Raw genomic sequence first — 17,807 nt, forward strand, 5'->3', positions numbered from 1 at the left:
ATGATACATACTTACTGTATGTTTTAAATCCAGAATGGGGAAAGACAAGAAACACAGGTCCAAGTCGGAAGTAGGTAGTAGAACTGACAGCGGATCTCATCAAGATATGCGTCAGTTTCTAAAGTCCGCTGATACAAATGCATCAGGGGCGACTTCAACGCCATCCTCCCCTACAATATCTTCGCCCCCAGACAGATTATTACCAGAAGATACTCAACCTTTTAATACTCCTGCTTCTACTATATGTGAAGAGATCAGTGAAATCCTTTCTCATGTTAGATCATTACCTACAAAACAGGACTTCCAATCTTTGGAGACGAAAATTCAGGCTACTATCCGCCAAGAAGTGGCTACCATTCAATCGGATATGGCTGAACTGACGAATAGGGTAGACGAACTAGAAGATTATAAAGAGGCGTCCGATGATGCTTTTCAACAATTTACAGATGTTCTTTCTCATCAACAGTCCGAGATTCGTTCTCTTAAATCACTTATAGATGACTTAGATAATCGCGGTTGACGCAACAACATCAGAGTACGAGGCCTCCCTGAGGATGTTACTCAGCCCAATCTTATGGAAGCACTCACAAAGATCTTTGGCGAGATTCTTGGCCTAGGCCCTAATAGTGAGATCCTGTTTGATAGAGCACATCGTGCTCTCCGTCCTAGAGGTCTACCTACAGACAAACCCTTCGATGTCATTTGCCACCTTCATTATCACACCCAAAAAGAAGCCATCCTGCAGAAGGTACGCCAACTTGAAGAGGTTGATTTTAACGGAGATAAGATTCAGCTGTTTCCGGATCTATCTTGGCATACTTTGCAACAAGGGAAAACCTTGAGACCACTAACCGAACAACTTTGCAAACACTCCCTGAGATATCGCTGGGGTTTTCCATTCAATATACAAGTCACCCACAATGAAAAAAGTATCGCTCTCCATACACCAACAGATCTCCCCTCCTTCTTCTCAACTTTGGGTATAGACCCAGTGCCACTTCCTGACTGGGAGGCCTTACACAACCCTTTAGTGGTTGCTTCCCTACCTTCAGAAGGAGAACGTTGGCAACAAGTATCCAATTCAAAGTGGAAGAAAAGACGTCTGTCTATACCAGCACATTCATGAGAGACCTGATCATCTCATCTCGCATTAGATGGGTGAGACTGTTCCGACTCTTCCTTGTCTAATGAGGATTTAGATCCTAATTATATAATGAAATGTTTTGATGATAATACTTATTATGTTGCTCTTACTACATTTCTACATTTCTAAATAAATATAGTAGTTTCGGTGATGTTTTGACATCATGTGTCTGTCAGTTTTCTATATGTACAGTTCTTTCTGATATTTCTTTAAAAGAAGTTAATTTAACTTTATTTTATATTATGTTTGAATGTGTTGTTTGTTACCGTCCCTCCGAACCCCTCAGTGCTGCATTCTACAATATCCTGGATATGGAGCAGATTTTTGTCTCCTGGTTATCCAGATGCAGCATTCCGATGTTTCATATTCGATCTATATTTACTCTTTTAAATGTGTATTTTCTATTTGCGATTATGTTGTTTTTCTTCTTTTCTTTTCCTCGTTTTACCTTTCCCCTTTTCCTTCCTTTTCTCCTACCTCTTTACCCCCAAGGGAGACTTGTGTAGGTGGATGACCAATGATATGTTTAGTTGGGCAATATGTTCTGCTACTTTCACATTGAATATTTATGTCTAGTCAAAAGCCTGGGTTAAGAATTGCTAGTATTAACGCTAAAGGATTAAATATCCCCGAAAAAAGATCCCAAATACTTTGTTCTTTTCGTGTGGATAAAGTTGTTATTGCTCTTGTACAAGAAACGTATTTTAAAAATGGACATGCCGCTCCCATAAAGAATTATTATTACCCGCACGCATTTACCAGCGATAATTCAGCCAGCAAAACCTTAGGTGTTGCTATTTTGTTTGCTGGCCACCTCCCGATTTCTGATATTTCCATATATAGACTTGTTGAGGGTAGAGGACTTCTGGTTAAATGCACAATTCATAATCAGCGTTTTTCTTTTTAAAATCTTTACACGCCAAATTCTGGACAGCCTTCCTTTATTGCTTCTGTTTTGGATAAAGCCGATACTTTTTTGGAAGGGATTATAGTTGTTGGGGGTTATTTAAATTGGCCCCTTGATCCTTTCCGAGATGCTTCTAATAAAGCATCTCATAGACCCGGGAAGGAGTTCAGATAGGTGAGATGAACCCCTCACGATCACCAATTGGCCGATTCCTGGAGAATTGCCCATCCACCTGAATCCGATTTCACCTTTTTTCCTGCCCACACCACACTTATTCAAGAATTGATTATTTATTTTTAAGTCATCGACATTTACGCCTCATATCTGATACTTTAATAGGATAAATCACATGGTCTGATCATGCACCAATTTTTCTTACACTCTCCCTCCCCCAGCACTCGCTCAACCTTTGGTCATGGCGTTTCAATGATCTTCTCCTACAAGATGCTTATTGTAAATCCCAGATTGAATCCTCTTTAGATTCTTATATTGAACAAAATGACCAAGACGACATTTCCAAGGTAACGGTCTGGGAGGCACATAACTGTGTTCTGCGGGGTAAATGTATACAATTAGGTTCTTATCTACAAAAACAGAAAACACAACAAAGAGATGCCCTTCTCGCTGAGATCAAATCCCTAGAAACATCACACAAAGCCTCTTTATCTCCTCATTACTATTCTAAATTAGAGGAAGCTAGAGCTGCCCTCCATAGACTTTCCATTGATAAAATTAAGTTGTCATATCGGAAATGTTGCAATCGCTTCTATCAATGGGGAAATAAACCGTGTAAGATATTGGCTAAGGCATTACGTGAGCAGCGTGCAGTCACATTCATACAAGCCATAAAAGATGAAAATGGTCAAACCCACAATGAGACCCACAATGAGACATGCAACGTTCCTACTATACTAAACTTTACAATTTAAAAAGCGCAGGCCATAACTCTGATACTTTCAATCATCAAGAAGCAATATCATCGTACCTCCATTCACTTAATTATCCCACGCTATCTCAAGAAGAGGTTGATACGCTTGATTCACCTTTTCTTGTTGAAGAAGTTGACCAGGTGATTTCCTTTTCCCCAGCTGGTAAAAGCCCCGGTCCAGATGGATTCTCTTCAACCTACTATAAGGCTTTTAAGGATAGACTGACTCCCATCCTAACTCATGTGTTTAACTCAATTTCAGATAGGACTCATTTCTCTAAACAATCGCTTGAGGCACATATCACTGTCCTGCCTAAAGAAGGTAAGGACCCCACCTTATGCCCTAGTTACAGGCCTATCTCACTCCTCAACATCGATTTAAAGATTTTTGCTAAACTCTTCTGTCCAAATTGATTCACGATGACCAGGTGGGTTTTGTCCTAGGCCGCGAGGCTAGAGATAACACCACTAAAGTTATTAATTTAATACACCATATCTCTCTTTCATCCTCACAGTATATTATATTATAGACTGATGCAGAGAAGGCCTTCGACAGGGTTGACTGGAAGTTTATGTCAGGCCTTCTGCGCCACTTGGGTTTGAGGTCAGCCTGTTTGCATAGAATTTTGGCTTTATACAATGCTCCCTCAGTGAGAATCAGAGTAAACGGGTCCCTCTCTGATTCGTTCAACATATCAAATAGCACGAGGCAGGGGTGCCCACTCACTCCTCTTTTATTTGTCCTCTGTATGGAGGCTCTGACGAGGGCCATTCGACTTAATAAGAACATCTCGGGTATCCACATTGGCGGACAGGAACATAAACTAGTTCTTCGCAGACGACCTTCTAGCATTGCTTACTAATCCAATTACTTCTTTCCCGAACCTTCTACTAGAATTCCAGAAATTTGGTATGCTTTCAAATTTTAAAATTAATCAATCTAAATCTGTGGCAATGAACTTGACTGCACCTCCGTCCTTGATACTGTTTGAAACAATCCTTCTCCTCTGTTTGGCACCCTACTAGACTTAAATATTTGGGACACTATCTGACCAAAGATCTTTCCCAATTGTTCTCAAATAATTTTACGCCATTATTATTATGTTGTTCGTAATGATTATACTAGATGGCGCTCCTCACGTTTATCCTGGATAGGTAGAATCAACGTGGTGAAAATGAACTTCTTACCCAAAATTCTATATCTTATGCAAACCCTTCCAATTCATATTCCCTCATCTTGGTTTGCGGAAGTGGAGCGTCTCATCCGTAGGTTTGTTTGGAACAGTTCCACACTACGTTTAAGCATGCTATTCTATACCGCCGTAAACGTGAAGGTGGTTTGCAGCTTCCTTACATTACTAGCTATTATCATGCTATCATGCTTAATCGTGTTCTGGAATGGTCCAGAGCAAAAGGTTCCAGGCAGTGGATTATGATGGAGGAAAGCAGTCTGGGTCAGGCTTCAGAAATTGTACCTTGGCTCCCCAGGCTCCCATCCATTACGCACCCTACCATTACACCCACTTTGCGTTGTTGGAAGAAACTTCATTGTCTCCCCCATATTTCGTCCATTGTTTCCCCTCTCACATCCTTTTTAGGCAACCATGACTTTTCCCCGGGACTCCACATACTTTCCTTTAAAAACTGGTTGGCTAAAGGCCTCTTTCGAATGGGTCAGATGGTTTGTTCGTCCGGGGTGCATCCTTTCACAGAACTCCAAGAGTCTTGGGACTTTCCCCAGTATGAATTTTGTAAATATCTTCAAGTAAGACATTTTATTACCTCCTCATGCAAACTTTCTGATCTCAATAGGTCCCCCACTTTATTTGAATCTTTATGTTTAGCCTCTCAAACTCTGTCTCATACTATAACTACTTTATATTCAGTAATTATTGGAAATCTGTTTAAACTGCCCCCATTATTCGCAAAAGCTTGGGAAAAAGAACTTCAAGATACAGTTCAGGACATTGATTGGGAGGTTGTTTTTAATAATACATTTGCTAGTTCATCCTGTGAAGCTACTTTTGAAACTCTTTACAAAGTTCTATCACGCTGGTATAGATACCCTGTCCTTCTAAATAAAATGTTCCTGCAGGTTACAAATAATTGCTGGAGATGTAATTCGGGTCCGGGTAGCCTTTTACATATATGGTGGGATTGTCCTTCCCTGGACCCATTTTGAAGGAATGTGTTTGAATGTTCTAAGTCAATTCTTGGAGGGGAGGTCCCCAGAGACCCTGGGTTTTGGCTTTTGAACATAACCTCCTCTTCCACAGCTTCATATAAGAATTCCCTATTATGGCATCTAAACAATGCGGCTAAAGCCGTCATTCCTGTTTTATGGAAATCTACTTCTCCTGCCTCCATTAAAGACTGGTTTAAGAGAATAGATTATTATATGGATATGGAGGACATTGTGTCTTTCTCTAAAGGTAGACCTACCGACTTTACTGCCATTTGGCTACCTTGGTTGATGTTTAAAGACTCCATATTATACAATAATTTCAATGGTGTACTTACCACATCAGTTTCTGTAGCATCCTAACTTTTTTTTGTTTTAGTCTGGGAATACTCACAAGTGTTCTACACTGGACAACGATAAATTGTAACCTCTAATATCCGCCTGTTTGTCTCCCGTTCAATCCCTTCTGACTATCCTCCCCTTATCTCCCCTTCTTTCTTATTGTTTACTCATTTATTTATTTTTTGTATTTCTCTTATACTTTTTTGGGTTATTGATATAATTTGTATTTTTGAAGTGACTTTTTATATTGAAATTTTTTTTGTATTACTCAAAATGGAATAAGCAATTGTTTATATGTGTATACATCTTCTCTATTTGTATTTCATTTGGAATTGCTTGGTCTTTTTTCAATAAAAACAGTTTGCATAAAAAACATGGCACATCAGGAAACACTATTATTATTCAAGAGAGGCCTGAGGGAGTTGGAGTATGCATGTATTTGAAATTAGGGCAGGGACAGGAAGGGTTGATTGGTAGTAAATTTAATTTCGTTTTTTTATTCAAAAGAAAATTTATGAGGGAGAAGTGGAGGGGAGGAGGCATTTACAAAAAAATGTGATACAGTACATTTACATCAGTCCTTGCCACAGAAGAATCCTTGAGCATGGCTGCTGCTGCTGGGAGTTGATTTTCTCATCCCAGAAGGGAACCAGGAACAGTGCTTTCCAAAAAAAATAAACAATTGACTTAAATAATGCATTGCAAACCATCTATACAGGCATTTCCCAACCTGTACAGGGACATAAAAAAAACATAGTTAGTGGCCTCAAAGTGCCACTTAAACAGCACAGATATGTGGACAAGTGTAAGATCTATGATTTAAGGGCAGGGGTAGCCAACCCTGGTCCTCGAGAGCTACCAACAGTGCATGTTTTCCAGGTCTCCTCACAGAATCAAAACTATAATAATTAACTCCACCTGTGGATCTTTCTAAATGTTTTGGTGAGTAATGAATACACCTGTGCACCAGCTAGGTTGTCTGGAAAACATGAGCTCTCGAGGACCGAGGTTGGCTACCCCTGATTTAAGGCCTTACCGTTGTGTCTTTCTTGAGAATCTTGTGCCTGCTTCTGCGGCTAGGAGTGGATTTTTATCCCAGAAGGGGACCATGAAGAGTGCTTCCAAAAAAAAATTGACTTAAATAATCCTTTGCAAACCTTCTGTTCTGTAATGGAATTTCCCAACCTGTACAGGGACATTAAAAAAAATTAGTTAGTGGCCTTCAAATTGTCATTGTTCCCACTGTCCACTTAGATATGTGAATATCTTAGAATGTAGAAGGACAAAAATTGGGTGGGCCACACATGGCTGATTGATCAACCATGGCGACTGGAGTAGTGTCATAAGGAAGAATAGGCTGCAAACTGAGTGTCATGTTATGAGTTGGCCATATGGGGTATGTTGCTGTTAAGGGATCAGGCTGGTTATCATTATCAGTGGACACATTATTATTATTATAGTTGTTGTTAGTTTGGGTTGCCATCTCCTGAAGGGTGTTTACCAACAGCCAGAGACTACCTACCTATCAGCTCAGGCATAGACACTTCCTGAGGAACAGAGCTCTTTTCTCTGGAGGGAAGCAAAATAGGTGGGAGCCCCTGTTCCAACATCTGAAGCTCATATATCTCCACATCATCTATTATAGATGAAAAAAAATGATTCCGGACAGATGAATCCTTTGCTTGTAATAATCTTTGGTAACTCCTTGCAAAGGTGGGTGTTATAGCCAGACACTTTGAAGGTTATAACTTTGAACTGCTTTATAGAAAACATGTGAATGAAACCTTTCCACACTGCAGAACATGATGGAGAAATCCATTGAAGTTCAGCACCTAGAGCATCTTTTTTCATGTTCTCTGAGGCCTCTCCTGACTTTCGTTTACGTTTTTGAATTGAACAGTTTTAGAATTTAGGATGTCTACTCTATATAGGTTTGTGAAAAAATATAGGCTTCAGTTTTTTAAAGCATATAACTTTATAAGCTGTTAGGATAACATTTCTGCTATGTTTAAGATAAAATAAAACTACTTTTTGTAACCCAATATCTTAAAAAAAAGTTTTCATTGCAATATTTATGCTGCCCCTTGACAGACAGCAGCACAGCACCCCTGCACAGCTACGCCGATGACAGATGTGGATACACATAATAAAAAATGTTCATTTATTATTTTGGGCAACAGCCCCTCGAGAAACAGGAGCACAGCACCCATGCGCACCTACGCCAATGACAGTGACAGCCAGGTGTGGCTGACACGCACACAAAAAAAATTGGAAAAAAAGATAATATATTTTTATTTTTTTATGCTCCAGAATTTGGGCCCAGAGCAGCAATTGATCACGACTGGAGTGGGGCAGCACTAGGTTGCAACTTGCACTGCTGGCTTGATCTAGTGCGGTTAAGCCTAACATGCACACGCACAGATAGTTAACGATAAAAAAAAAGACAATTTATTTTAATTTTTTTTATGCTCCAGAACTTGGGCCCAGAGCACCGATTGATCACGACTGGAGTTGGGCAGCACTAGGTTGCAACTTGCATTGCTGGCTGGAACTTGTGTGGTTAAACCTAACACGCGCACACACAGAAAAATATTACACTAAAAGACAATTTTTTTTATTACAATATTTTTTTTTTTTCTTTGGGAGTCCAGAACTTGGGCCCAGATGGACGCAGCACCAGCCCAGATGTATTCTGCACCAGCCCAGATGGACACAGCAGACAGCAGAGCACCAGCCCAGAATGGATCAGCACTCAGCAGCACCAGCCCGGAATGGATCAGCAGTGCACCAGCCCAGGACACAGCACCACTCTCGCAGCCCTACACTACCCACCCTCCTTGTTCAGTCTCCACAGCCGGAGTGAAATGGCGTCCACCGCGTGGTCCCTATATACTACATTGATCATAGAGATGTAAGCTTGAGAACTGCGAGATTTCCGACTCTATGGTTTTGCCTCAGGTTTCGAGATCCAAGTCAGGTGGGAAACTCCAAGCCTGCTTGGATCCGACTCGGATCTGCAAATTTCGGGTGGGCTCGGTTCTCTGAGAACCAAACTCGCTCATTTCTATAAATAACTGTTACTACTATTACTACTACTACTATTAATACTTATAGCTCAGTCTCTCAGACATAACACACTGCTGTATGTCATATACTGTAGTAGTACAGCGTCTGTCTGCATTCTGTATGCAGCAGATCGGTGGGGCTCAACAATGATAAAATTAGACAAGGCCTTCTCTTGCCTGTAGTCTGCTCTGCTCACTCACAATTCACTGACATCAGTTCACAGAATAGGCTCACAGAAACTTGTCTCTGAGTTGTAGATCAAGCTTGTCTCACTAGTACTAAAGTGGCTAGTATTGGTCTCTTTCTACCTCTGATATAGTTTGCTCCTGGCAGACTGCATGCTTCATCCATCTGTGGGGCAGTACTTTTCCTGATGGCTCCTGCTAATAGACACCAAAGGGACTCCAAGATCTTTATACAGGTTCCCCACGCTCCTTGGTGACCCAGCTCTCCTCTCCTGGACTGAAACTTCCACAGAGCAGCCTATTTGAACCTTAGTGCCGGTGTACACACTTGGCAATGCCGGGAGCAATGGAGCATTAGTGGGGACCATGTTGCATTCGGCAGCATGCCCCTGCTAGTGTGCATGCAGATCCAACAAGTGATGTTGCTGTTGATGTGTGGGAGCGCACACCATCAGCGACATGGCAGGTACACTCTAGACGATGTGCCTTATATTTTTCTCCAATCCGCTGGATCAGACAACATAATCGTCTAGTGCAGTGGTTCCCAAACACGTTTGAATCACGGCGCCCTAGAGTATCAGCACTGTTTTCATGGCACCCCTAAGTTTAAGTTTTGATTAAGAAATTCAGAAAAAAATGTAGTAAAGTGAAGTAAATTGTGGTTAACTGGCATCCTTAGGGTCAGTTATGTGGTGGTGGACATGTTTGTGCTTCTGTTTGCCCACATATTTACATTACATTGACCACACATAATTTGATTTGGTGCTGGATCACCAACCTGAGGCACCCCTGCAAGTGTCCCAAGGCACCCCAGAGTGCCACAGCGCACAGTTTGGGAACCACTGGTCTAGTGTGTACCCGGCATTAGAGGTAAACTGCGGATATCAACCCTAAGGGAGTTTAAGGTACAAATAAGTATATACTAATGACTAGAACTTTCAGGTCTTGTTAATATTTTTTAAAGTGTATCATTTGCTTGCAAATTATGTATGCAGCCATTGTACTAGAATTTCTGAGAATGAGGTACAAAGTAAAAAATAACACTTTTAATTCTATTGTTTCTTACCTTTGGGGATTGATCAATGGACACCTAGGGGGCGATTCAACAGTTTTTTTAGCCGCAGTAATTATTGGGTGCCCAATTTAGCAATTCATATGCTTTTGGGCACCCATTAATTATTGCTCTTGTTGCGCCCAAGTAGACCGGGTTTAGCTGCATAAAACTGCTAAACCCGTCTAAAGTCCATGTTAGGGCGCCCAAAATACAGATTTATCGCACATTTCTGCCCGCCACCTCATGTGGCTGTGAGCAGCAATGCTGGCATCAGCGGCTATCGTGCCCGAACGGAGCAACAATTCAAATGCTCCGTGAGGTGCCCATCAATGACAGCCGCCGATACTGTCAATTAAATTCCCTCCTTAGTGCCCTCCATAGAGATGTAACAAGGTTATTCAATTTTAATGTCTTTAATGTTCTCTTTTCAGAGCTCTTTATCTTAATTTGGTTGGACTCTGGATAATCTTGACATGTGCCGTGTTTTCAGGATTGGTCATGTATGCACATTTTGAAGGTTGTGACCCTTGGACCGCTGGATTTATAGAAGCACCTGATCAGGTGAGTAATCAGCAAAAATGTATGCAAATGTATCTTCTGTTGATATGAAAGATCCCGTGCTTTACAGCTGGAGATTTACATACCGAAGCATTTATGAACCTGAATTAGGATATTTATTAGGGATGTGCGCCGAATCCCGTGTTTTGGTTTTGAATCTGGATCTCCCCTGGTTTTGGATCTGGATTAGTTTTTGCCAAAACCTCACCTCCGTGTTTTGTTTTCGAGTTTTGGTTTTGGATCTTTGTTTTTTTTTTTAATTAAAAAAAACAGCTAAAATCACATAAAATGGGCCATTTTTGTTCCTACAGTATTAATAACCTCAATAACATTTATTTCCACTCATTTCCAGTCAATTTTGACCACCTCACAGCTCACAATATTGATTTTTTCATCTAATTAAAGGGCCAAAAGGTTGCATCCAGCTTGCTGGCTCAAAACTGATTGATATAATTAATAATAGAGTTGAGGACTGTGCAAAGATGATGGTTTGGATACCCTTGAGGATTGATAGTTGATAGTTGGTGCAGCCCCTGGCTGTAAAATTGTGAATAAATTAATTAAAAAACAATTTATTGGTGCAGCCCCAGGCTGAATAATTAATAATAAAGAAATTCATTGGTGCAGCCTCTGGCTGAAAAATTGATAACAAATTAATTTAAAAACAAATCATTGGCTCCTAAACCAACCATAACATTAATTTAAAATGTCAGGCAGCCGTGCCCCAACCAGCACATAATGGAAAGGAAAAAGGTGCAAGATGGAATAGTCCTTGGGCCCTCCCAGCCACCCTTATGTTGTATACAAAACAGGACATTCACAGTTTAACAAACCAATCATTTCAGCAACAAGGACTGCCAATTGTGGCTGAAATGATTGGTTTGTTTGGACCCCCATAAAACAAGCTGCCAATCTGCACTGGACATGGGAATTAAAATTATCCCATACACAAACTGGCTTTACTACAAGTTGTTGTCGTTCTCGTCATCCCCATCAGTGTGTACATCCTCTTCTTCACATAATATTAATTCATCCCTGCTGGAATCCACCATAGGCGCCTCTGTAATTTTTTTGTTGTAATTGTTGGTAGAGGTCTTCCTGGTGGAATTTATAATTCATTTTAATGAACATCATCTTTTCCACATCTTGAGGAAGCAACCTCCTATGCTGATCACTGACAAGGTTGCCAGCTGCACTGAAAACTCTTTTGGAGTACACACTGGAGAGTGGGCAACTTAAGTAATGCAAAGCCAGTTTGTGTATGGGACTCCAAATTGCCTCTTTTTCCTGCCAGTACTGAAAGGGATGGTCTGACATGCCTATTAGGATGTTATCTCTGAAATAGTCCTCCACCATTCTGTGAATGGAGACCGTATCACACACAGTCAAGGTAGACATGTCACTAGTAGGCAGTTCTCTCAGGCCCGACCAGATGTCATTTTTTGGTGAATGATCTGCATGACCAACAGGCATTCTGTAAAGAAAATTGAGTTTTTTCCTGGCAGCTGCAGAAACTGAAGGAGGAGATGATGGCGTTTCATGTGCGGCTGCAGCTGACAATTTTTTTCCCAACAGCTCTTTGCATAGTTTTAGATTTCGGTCTGTTGGAAAAAAACTCACAAGGTAGGACTTAAACCTAGGATCCAGAATGGTCGCCAAAATAAGTTTTTCAGATTTCCATAGATTGACACTCTTGGATTCTGGTGAAGTGAATCAAGGGCTTGATCCACCAGTCCGACATACCTTGCGCAATCGCTCTATTTCAGCTCCTCCTTCAGTTTCTCCAGCTGTTTTTGCAAAAGTCTGATGAGGGGAATGACCTGACTCAAGCTAGCAGTGTCTGAGCTAACTTCACATGTGGCAAGTTCAAAGGGTTTGAGAACCTTGCACAACACAGAAACAATTCTCTACTGCGCTTGAGTAAGGTGCATTCCCCCTCCACGACCTATGTTATAGGCCGTTGTATAGCCCTGGATGGCCTTTTGCTGTGCCTCCATCCGCTGAAGCATATAGATGGTAGAATTCCACAGAGTTACTACAGCTTCGAATAACAACATTGGATGCAGCAGGACTAGTCCCAATGAAGAATGAGGATGTTGATGAAGCAGGTGTTGGTGATGGAAATCGAAGGCGCTTGGATCCCACAGAGAAAGAGCAGATAGGTGACACTGGGCTTGTTACATTTTGAGTTTTGGAACTTGGCGACATACGCCTTGATATTTGATGAATGCGCTCCAAATGATGCAACAAGGAAGAGGTTCCTAGGTGGTTTATTTCCCTCCCTCTACTCACTCTTGCTTGGCAATGGTTAAATATGGCTTGACAACTGTGAGAAGTGGATTTTTTTGTCTTTTGCCCTGGCATGATAACAATGGACTTTGGCTGTTTCAATCCATGGGCAACAGCTGTTCTCTTACTTACACAAAGGACATCCTCAGCATCAACATCCTCATCACCAACATCTTCATCATCAACATCCTCATCAACCTTAGCGCCTTCAACTACCAAAATATCCTCCTCCATGTGCAATTCCACAGAAGCATCCTCACTGACTACATCTGCAAGATGTTGACTGCCCTTCCCCACATTTACAGAGGGCAAACAAATGTTGGAACTTGGAGGATCCTCCAGTACACTAGTATTTAGATCTGGCTCACACATGGCATCCGCAGCTGCACTTGCACTCTCCTCGGGGATTTGTGATTTTGAATTTCTCAGGGCACACAGATGGTTTTTCTGGAGCTGTCTTGCTCTTCTTAACAACTTTAAATTTTTGAATGGTACCACCACCACTACTACTACAAGCAGAAGGGCTATCAGAACCAGCAGTCATCATAAATGCCAAGGCCTTATCCTTTCCTTGCCACTTCGTGTAGTGAATGGCATATTGCCAATTTTTGGTTTATCTAAAGGCAACTTGCCTTTCAATTTTTTTTCTTTACTACAGTAAAAGTAGCTTTACCATATCCATGGCGTGACTTAAGCCCTGGGGCATGGGCCTTCATAGAGGACGAGGAAGTTGACAGCCTTGCATCATCATGATGACTGCTGGCGGCAGCTACAACATGTGGTTCTTAGCCTTGCTCTCCTGTCATGTGACAGCCCTCCATATTTTGTGCAGTCTTAAAGCAGTGTCACAAGCACTAATAGTGTAGCCAAGGTGCAGTTACAAAATTCACACACGTGCAGTCGTGCGCACACAGAAATAAAATAGACAAAAGACACTATTTTTTTTTTCTTTTTGGACCCACTAAGAACTTGGGCCCAGAGCACTGATTGATGATTACTGGAGTCGGCAGCACTAGTTTGCAACTTGCATTGCTGCTGTATCTTGTGCGGCTAAGCCTAACACGCACACAAAGAAAAAAAATACACAAAAGACACAATTTTTTTGGGGGGGGGTCCAGAACTTGGGCCCAGAGCACAGATTGATGACGACTGAAGTCAGGCAGCACTAGGTTGCGTTGCTGTAACTTGTGCGGCTAAGCCTAACACGCACACACAGAAAAAAATAGACAAAAGACAATATTTTTTTTTTTTCAGGTCCTGAAATTGGGCCCAGAGCACAGATTGATGACGACTGTAGGTGGTACAGCACTAGGTTGCAGCTTGCATTGCTGGCTGCATCTTGTGCGGCTAAGCCTAACGCACACACACTCAGAACAAAATTAGAGCAAAAAAAATACACTATGTTTTATTTTTTTTGACTGTTCACAACTTGGGCCCAGAGCACTGATTGATGATGACTGGAGTCAGGCAGCACTAGGTTGCATTGCTGTATCTTGTGCGACTAAGCCTAATACACACACACAGAAAAAAATAAAAGACAAAATATATATATATATATAATTTATTTTTTTTGGGGGGGAGGGTCCAGAACTTGGGCCCAGATGGACGCAGCAGACAGCACAGCACCAGCCCAGCTGGATCAGCACCAGCCCAGATGGATGCAGCAAACAGCACAGCACCAGCCCTAATGGATCAGCAACAGCCCAGATGGACACAGCAGACAGCGCAGCAGTGACAGCACCAGATGGATCAGCAGTGCACCAGCCCAGGACACAGCAGACAGCACCAGCACCGCACCAGCACCTCTCCCAGCCATACACTACCCACCGTCCCTTTCAGTCTCCACAGCTGGAGTGAAATGGCGTCTGCCGCGTGGCCCCTTCTATACAACATAGATCATAGAGACGAAAGCTCGCGAGCCACGAGATTTCGTCTCTATGGTTTTGCCTCGGTTTGAGATCCGGGGCCGGCGGGGGAATCGAACGCAGATCCGAACCCGCCCATCTCTAATATTTATTGTAAAGTGCTTATTTCAGTAAATCTCACTGCAGTATCTGCTCATTTTTATTATGAATCAAACAATGGTTGTTAACTTGTTATTGGTGACTTTTCTGTGTTATCACACTTGCTGACTTTCTGGCTATTCCCTCAGGGAGGGGGCAGCCAGGTAGACTATGCATAGAGCGCAGGTGTCGCACAGGGGAGTGGGGGGATAATGCAGAAAAGTGGAAGGCACTTTGGGGACTTGATAGCGCAATCATGTCATAGTGGCTCCACACAGCGCTTTACAATGGCTTGATTACATGAAGGGTGGAGCCACAATTACGCAATTCAGTGCCGATTGCATCATCGGCCACCTGGACTGCTAATTTTACTCGGGTAGAATATAGCTGTGGGCAGATGGCGAGCAGCCTTTGAGAGTCTTGCCCAAATAGTAAATAGATGTGATCAGCGCTCATCTAGTGAAGCAACCCAGTTTCGGGAGCTGCTGCGTGTCTAGAGGTGACCAGACTCCAAAATGCTAATCTATGTACATATCACATATGACACAGAAGTGCTCACCTATATGTTAATGGAAGCCTGTGTATTAATAGGATAATCATAATAATAAATGTGAGATCTCTCACCAATGCTTATGCCAACAGAAAGATTAATAATTAATTAATCCTTAGGAGACACATTGCTCCAAAAAATAAAAAAAAATAAAAATCTCGAAACTAAAATCAAGGCAAAATTGTTTCTGAATGTAAAACAGGACTGTGGCTTGAAAACACCCCTATACGTAGTGTACCTATGTCCCCAGGTCACCGTATAACAGCTACAAATACAACTAGTCCCAGTGCCCCCTTGGCAGTAAGGTGTTTCTGCAGGTATGTGACTGCCCGGCTGTTGGTGGTGAGGGTAATAAGTGTTCCCCTTTAGAGTGTTACTTACCGTATGATAAATACGTCACCCTTGTAGTTTGCTACAAAGTAACCACTAAGTTGTGTAAGATGCTTCTGGGGGTGATAAGGGAATCTGGATGAAACAGTGCCTTTCCGTATGTTGGAATAGCATACATCACCCCTGTAAACATGTACTGGTATGTTGCAGTCTCAAAGAACACACATTGTAATGTCACAAGGCTTCGTACGTCTACAGTCACCGCGTCCTGTACTGTGACTTACCCTTAGGGCCCTATTTACTACAATCCACATTAAAATGCAGTTTGTAGTGTGATATTACCGACTGAATTCGCATTATGGCAGTATCACAGGGATTTATTAAAAATCCCTTGCAGGGACAGAGCTTGCGATGAAAACTCTGTCCTGCGAATCCCCTCCACGGCCTTATCACTGTATTTTTCTGAAAAAATAAACTGACAAGCTGCCACACATGCACCAACTGGCCGCCGCTACCCCTACCGGGATCACGACCTACTCCCTCCCCCAGTGACCTCCCCCCACCCTTCATTTCACTTACGTACGGTGATCGGGGATTCCGATGATGTCCTTCGTGTCTCCGGTCAGCTGGTCTACCATCCTTCATTGTAACCCGGTCAGCTGACGCCGACAGTGCAGGATGGGAGACCAGCTGATCGGAGCCACGGAGGACATCGCGGGGGGTCCTCTATCATGGGGGGCAGGACTTAATGACGGGGTGGGGCTTAGCGCCAGGGGGAAGCAGCGGCGGCCGGTCCGCGCATGCGCGGGGCACTAGTCACTGTATTTTTTGCAAACATACCATGACTAGTGTGCGGATGGGATTCGCAGGGACAGAGCTTTATCGCAATCTCTGTCCCTGCAAGGGATTTGTAGTAAATCCCTGTGATATTGCCTGAATTCGCAATGCAAATAGAGTCGGTAATATCACACTACAATCTGCATTACAAATGCGGATTGTAGTAAATAGATCCCTTTAGGTGAAACAAAAATAATGTGAAAAAGGTGTGAAAACACCCCTTTTCACTTTATTTTAGTAAAAAAAAATGTTAATAAATAGAGCCCTCAGGGGCATATGTATCAAAGCTTGATGTGAGATAAAATTGTGAAATATATATCACCAACCAATCAGCTCCAAACTATCATTTTTAAACACAGCCTGCAAAATTTAAGTTAGAATCTGATTGGTTGGTGATATACTGTATATCTCACAATTTTATCTCACATCAAGCTTTGATACATATGCCCCTTAGTCCCATATCTGGAGAGAGGAAAGACCTCTTGGTCCGTGGGATACCTACCCCAGATTCAGGAGCTTCATGGATGTTCTGGGAGAGTAGACAAGCATGAGTGTTATGCATCATGTTAAATAAAATTATGATTTTACACAATTTGCTGTCTCCACTAAAATGTATTCAGCTAAGCCAATTAGCTCATTTTATCCTGGGTTGTAATACACATAGACTACTTATACTAAATACACCTTAATCTATTGAGCAAAGATTACCTATTATTATCCTTAATTTATATGGCGCCATAAGGAGTTTGCAGCGCCTTACAAAGTACATAGAGATAGTTTATAGAAGTAATATACAGATAGCTTAGTTAACTAGCTAATTTTAGAACAACATACTGTATAAGCTAACCTATTGACAACTGAAAAAAACTGTAAACATGGCAATGATGTCAATTTCTACTAGAACGATTCAGGCCTTAATAACAGCCAGGCTACAAAGTAACTTCACCAACAGTTTTATCTAACAGCAATCCCAGTCATTCCTCAAGAACTGCTTGGTTCAAAGGACAAAGACAGTATCCTACTGTAACTAGTACATCTGTGAGATAGTGAACAGTTAATACACTGCAGTGTGCGTTTCCTCAGAGCACTATTAGGACAACCTGTTCATTAAACCAGTACATTTGCATTTCTTTATTCCTCAATGAGTAATTTCACAGGCAATTATTTGGGCACCAAAAACTAACCATAAAACATTTGTTGGTCCTGACAACAAAGACAGACCATGTTGAATTGGAAACCAAACACCCCTGCAAAACTTTGGCTACTTATGCAGTGCCCCATCACCACGCAGTTACGCCTCTTAAGCCAAGATGGCACTGCGTTGCGCTACCGCCCATGCACAGTGTGAAAACTCGCACCATCCGCAAAAGGGATGTAGTTTGGAAGCCGACGGTCTAAATCCCGACAGCCGGCTTCCAGACGTTCTAATCCC

At 42.0% G+C, this 17,807-nt stretch overlaps 1 protein-coding gene across 1 annotated transcript in view; it reads left to right on the forward strand.

Annotated features, from left to right (window-relative positions):
• The window catches only part of LOC148525807 (sodium-coupled monocarboxylate transporter 2-like), a 121,105-nt gene that overhangs the window by 64,215 nt on the left and 39,083 nt on the right, over window positions 1-17,807 (forward strand). The window contains exon 8 of the mRNA XM_088470449.1: window positions 10,240-10,369. Within this exon, the coding sequence (XP_088326575.1) occupies window positions 10,240-10,369 (130 nt within the window). The remainder of the gene's footprint in view (window positions 1-10,239; window positions 10,370-17,807) is intronic.

This window comes from Taudactylus pleione, unplaced genomic scaffold, assembly GCF_031769625.1.
Source record: "Taudactylus pleione unplaced genomic scaffold, aTauple2 ptg000100l, whole genome shotgun sequence".
NCBI classification, from domain to species: domain Eukaryota; kingdom Metazoa; phylum Chordata; class Amphibia; order Anura; family Myobatrachidae; genus Taudactylus; species Taudactylus pleione.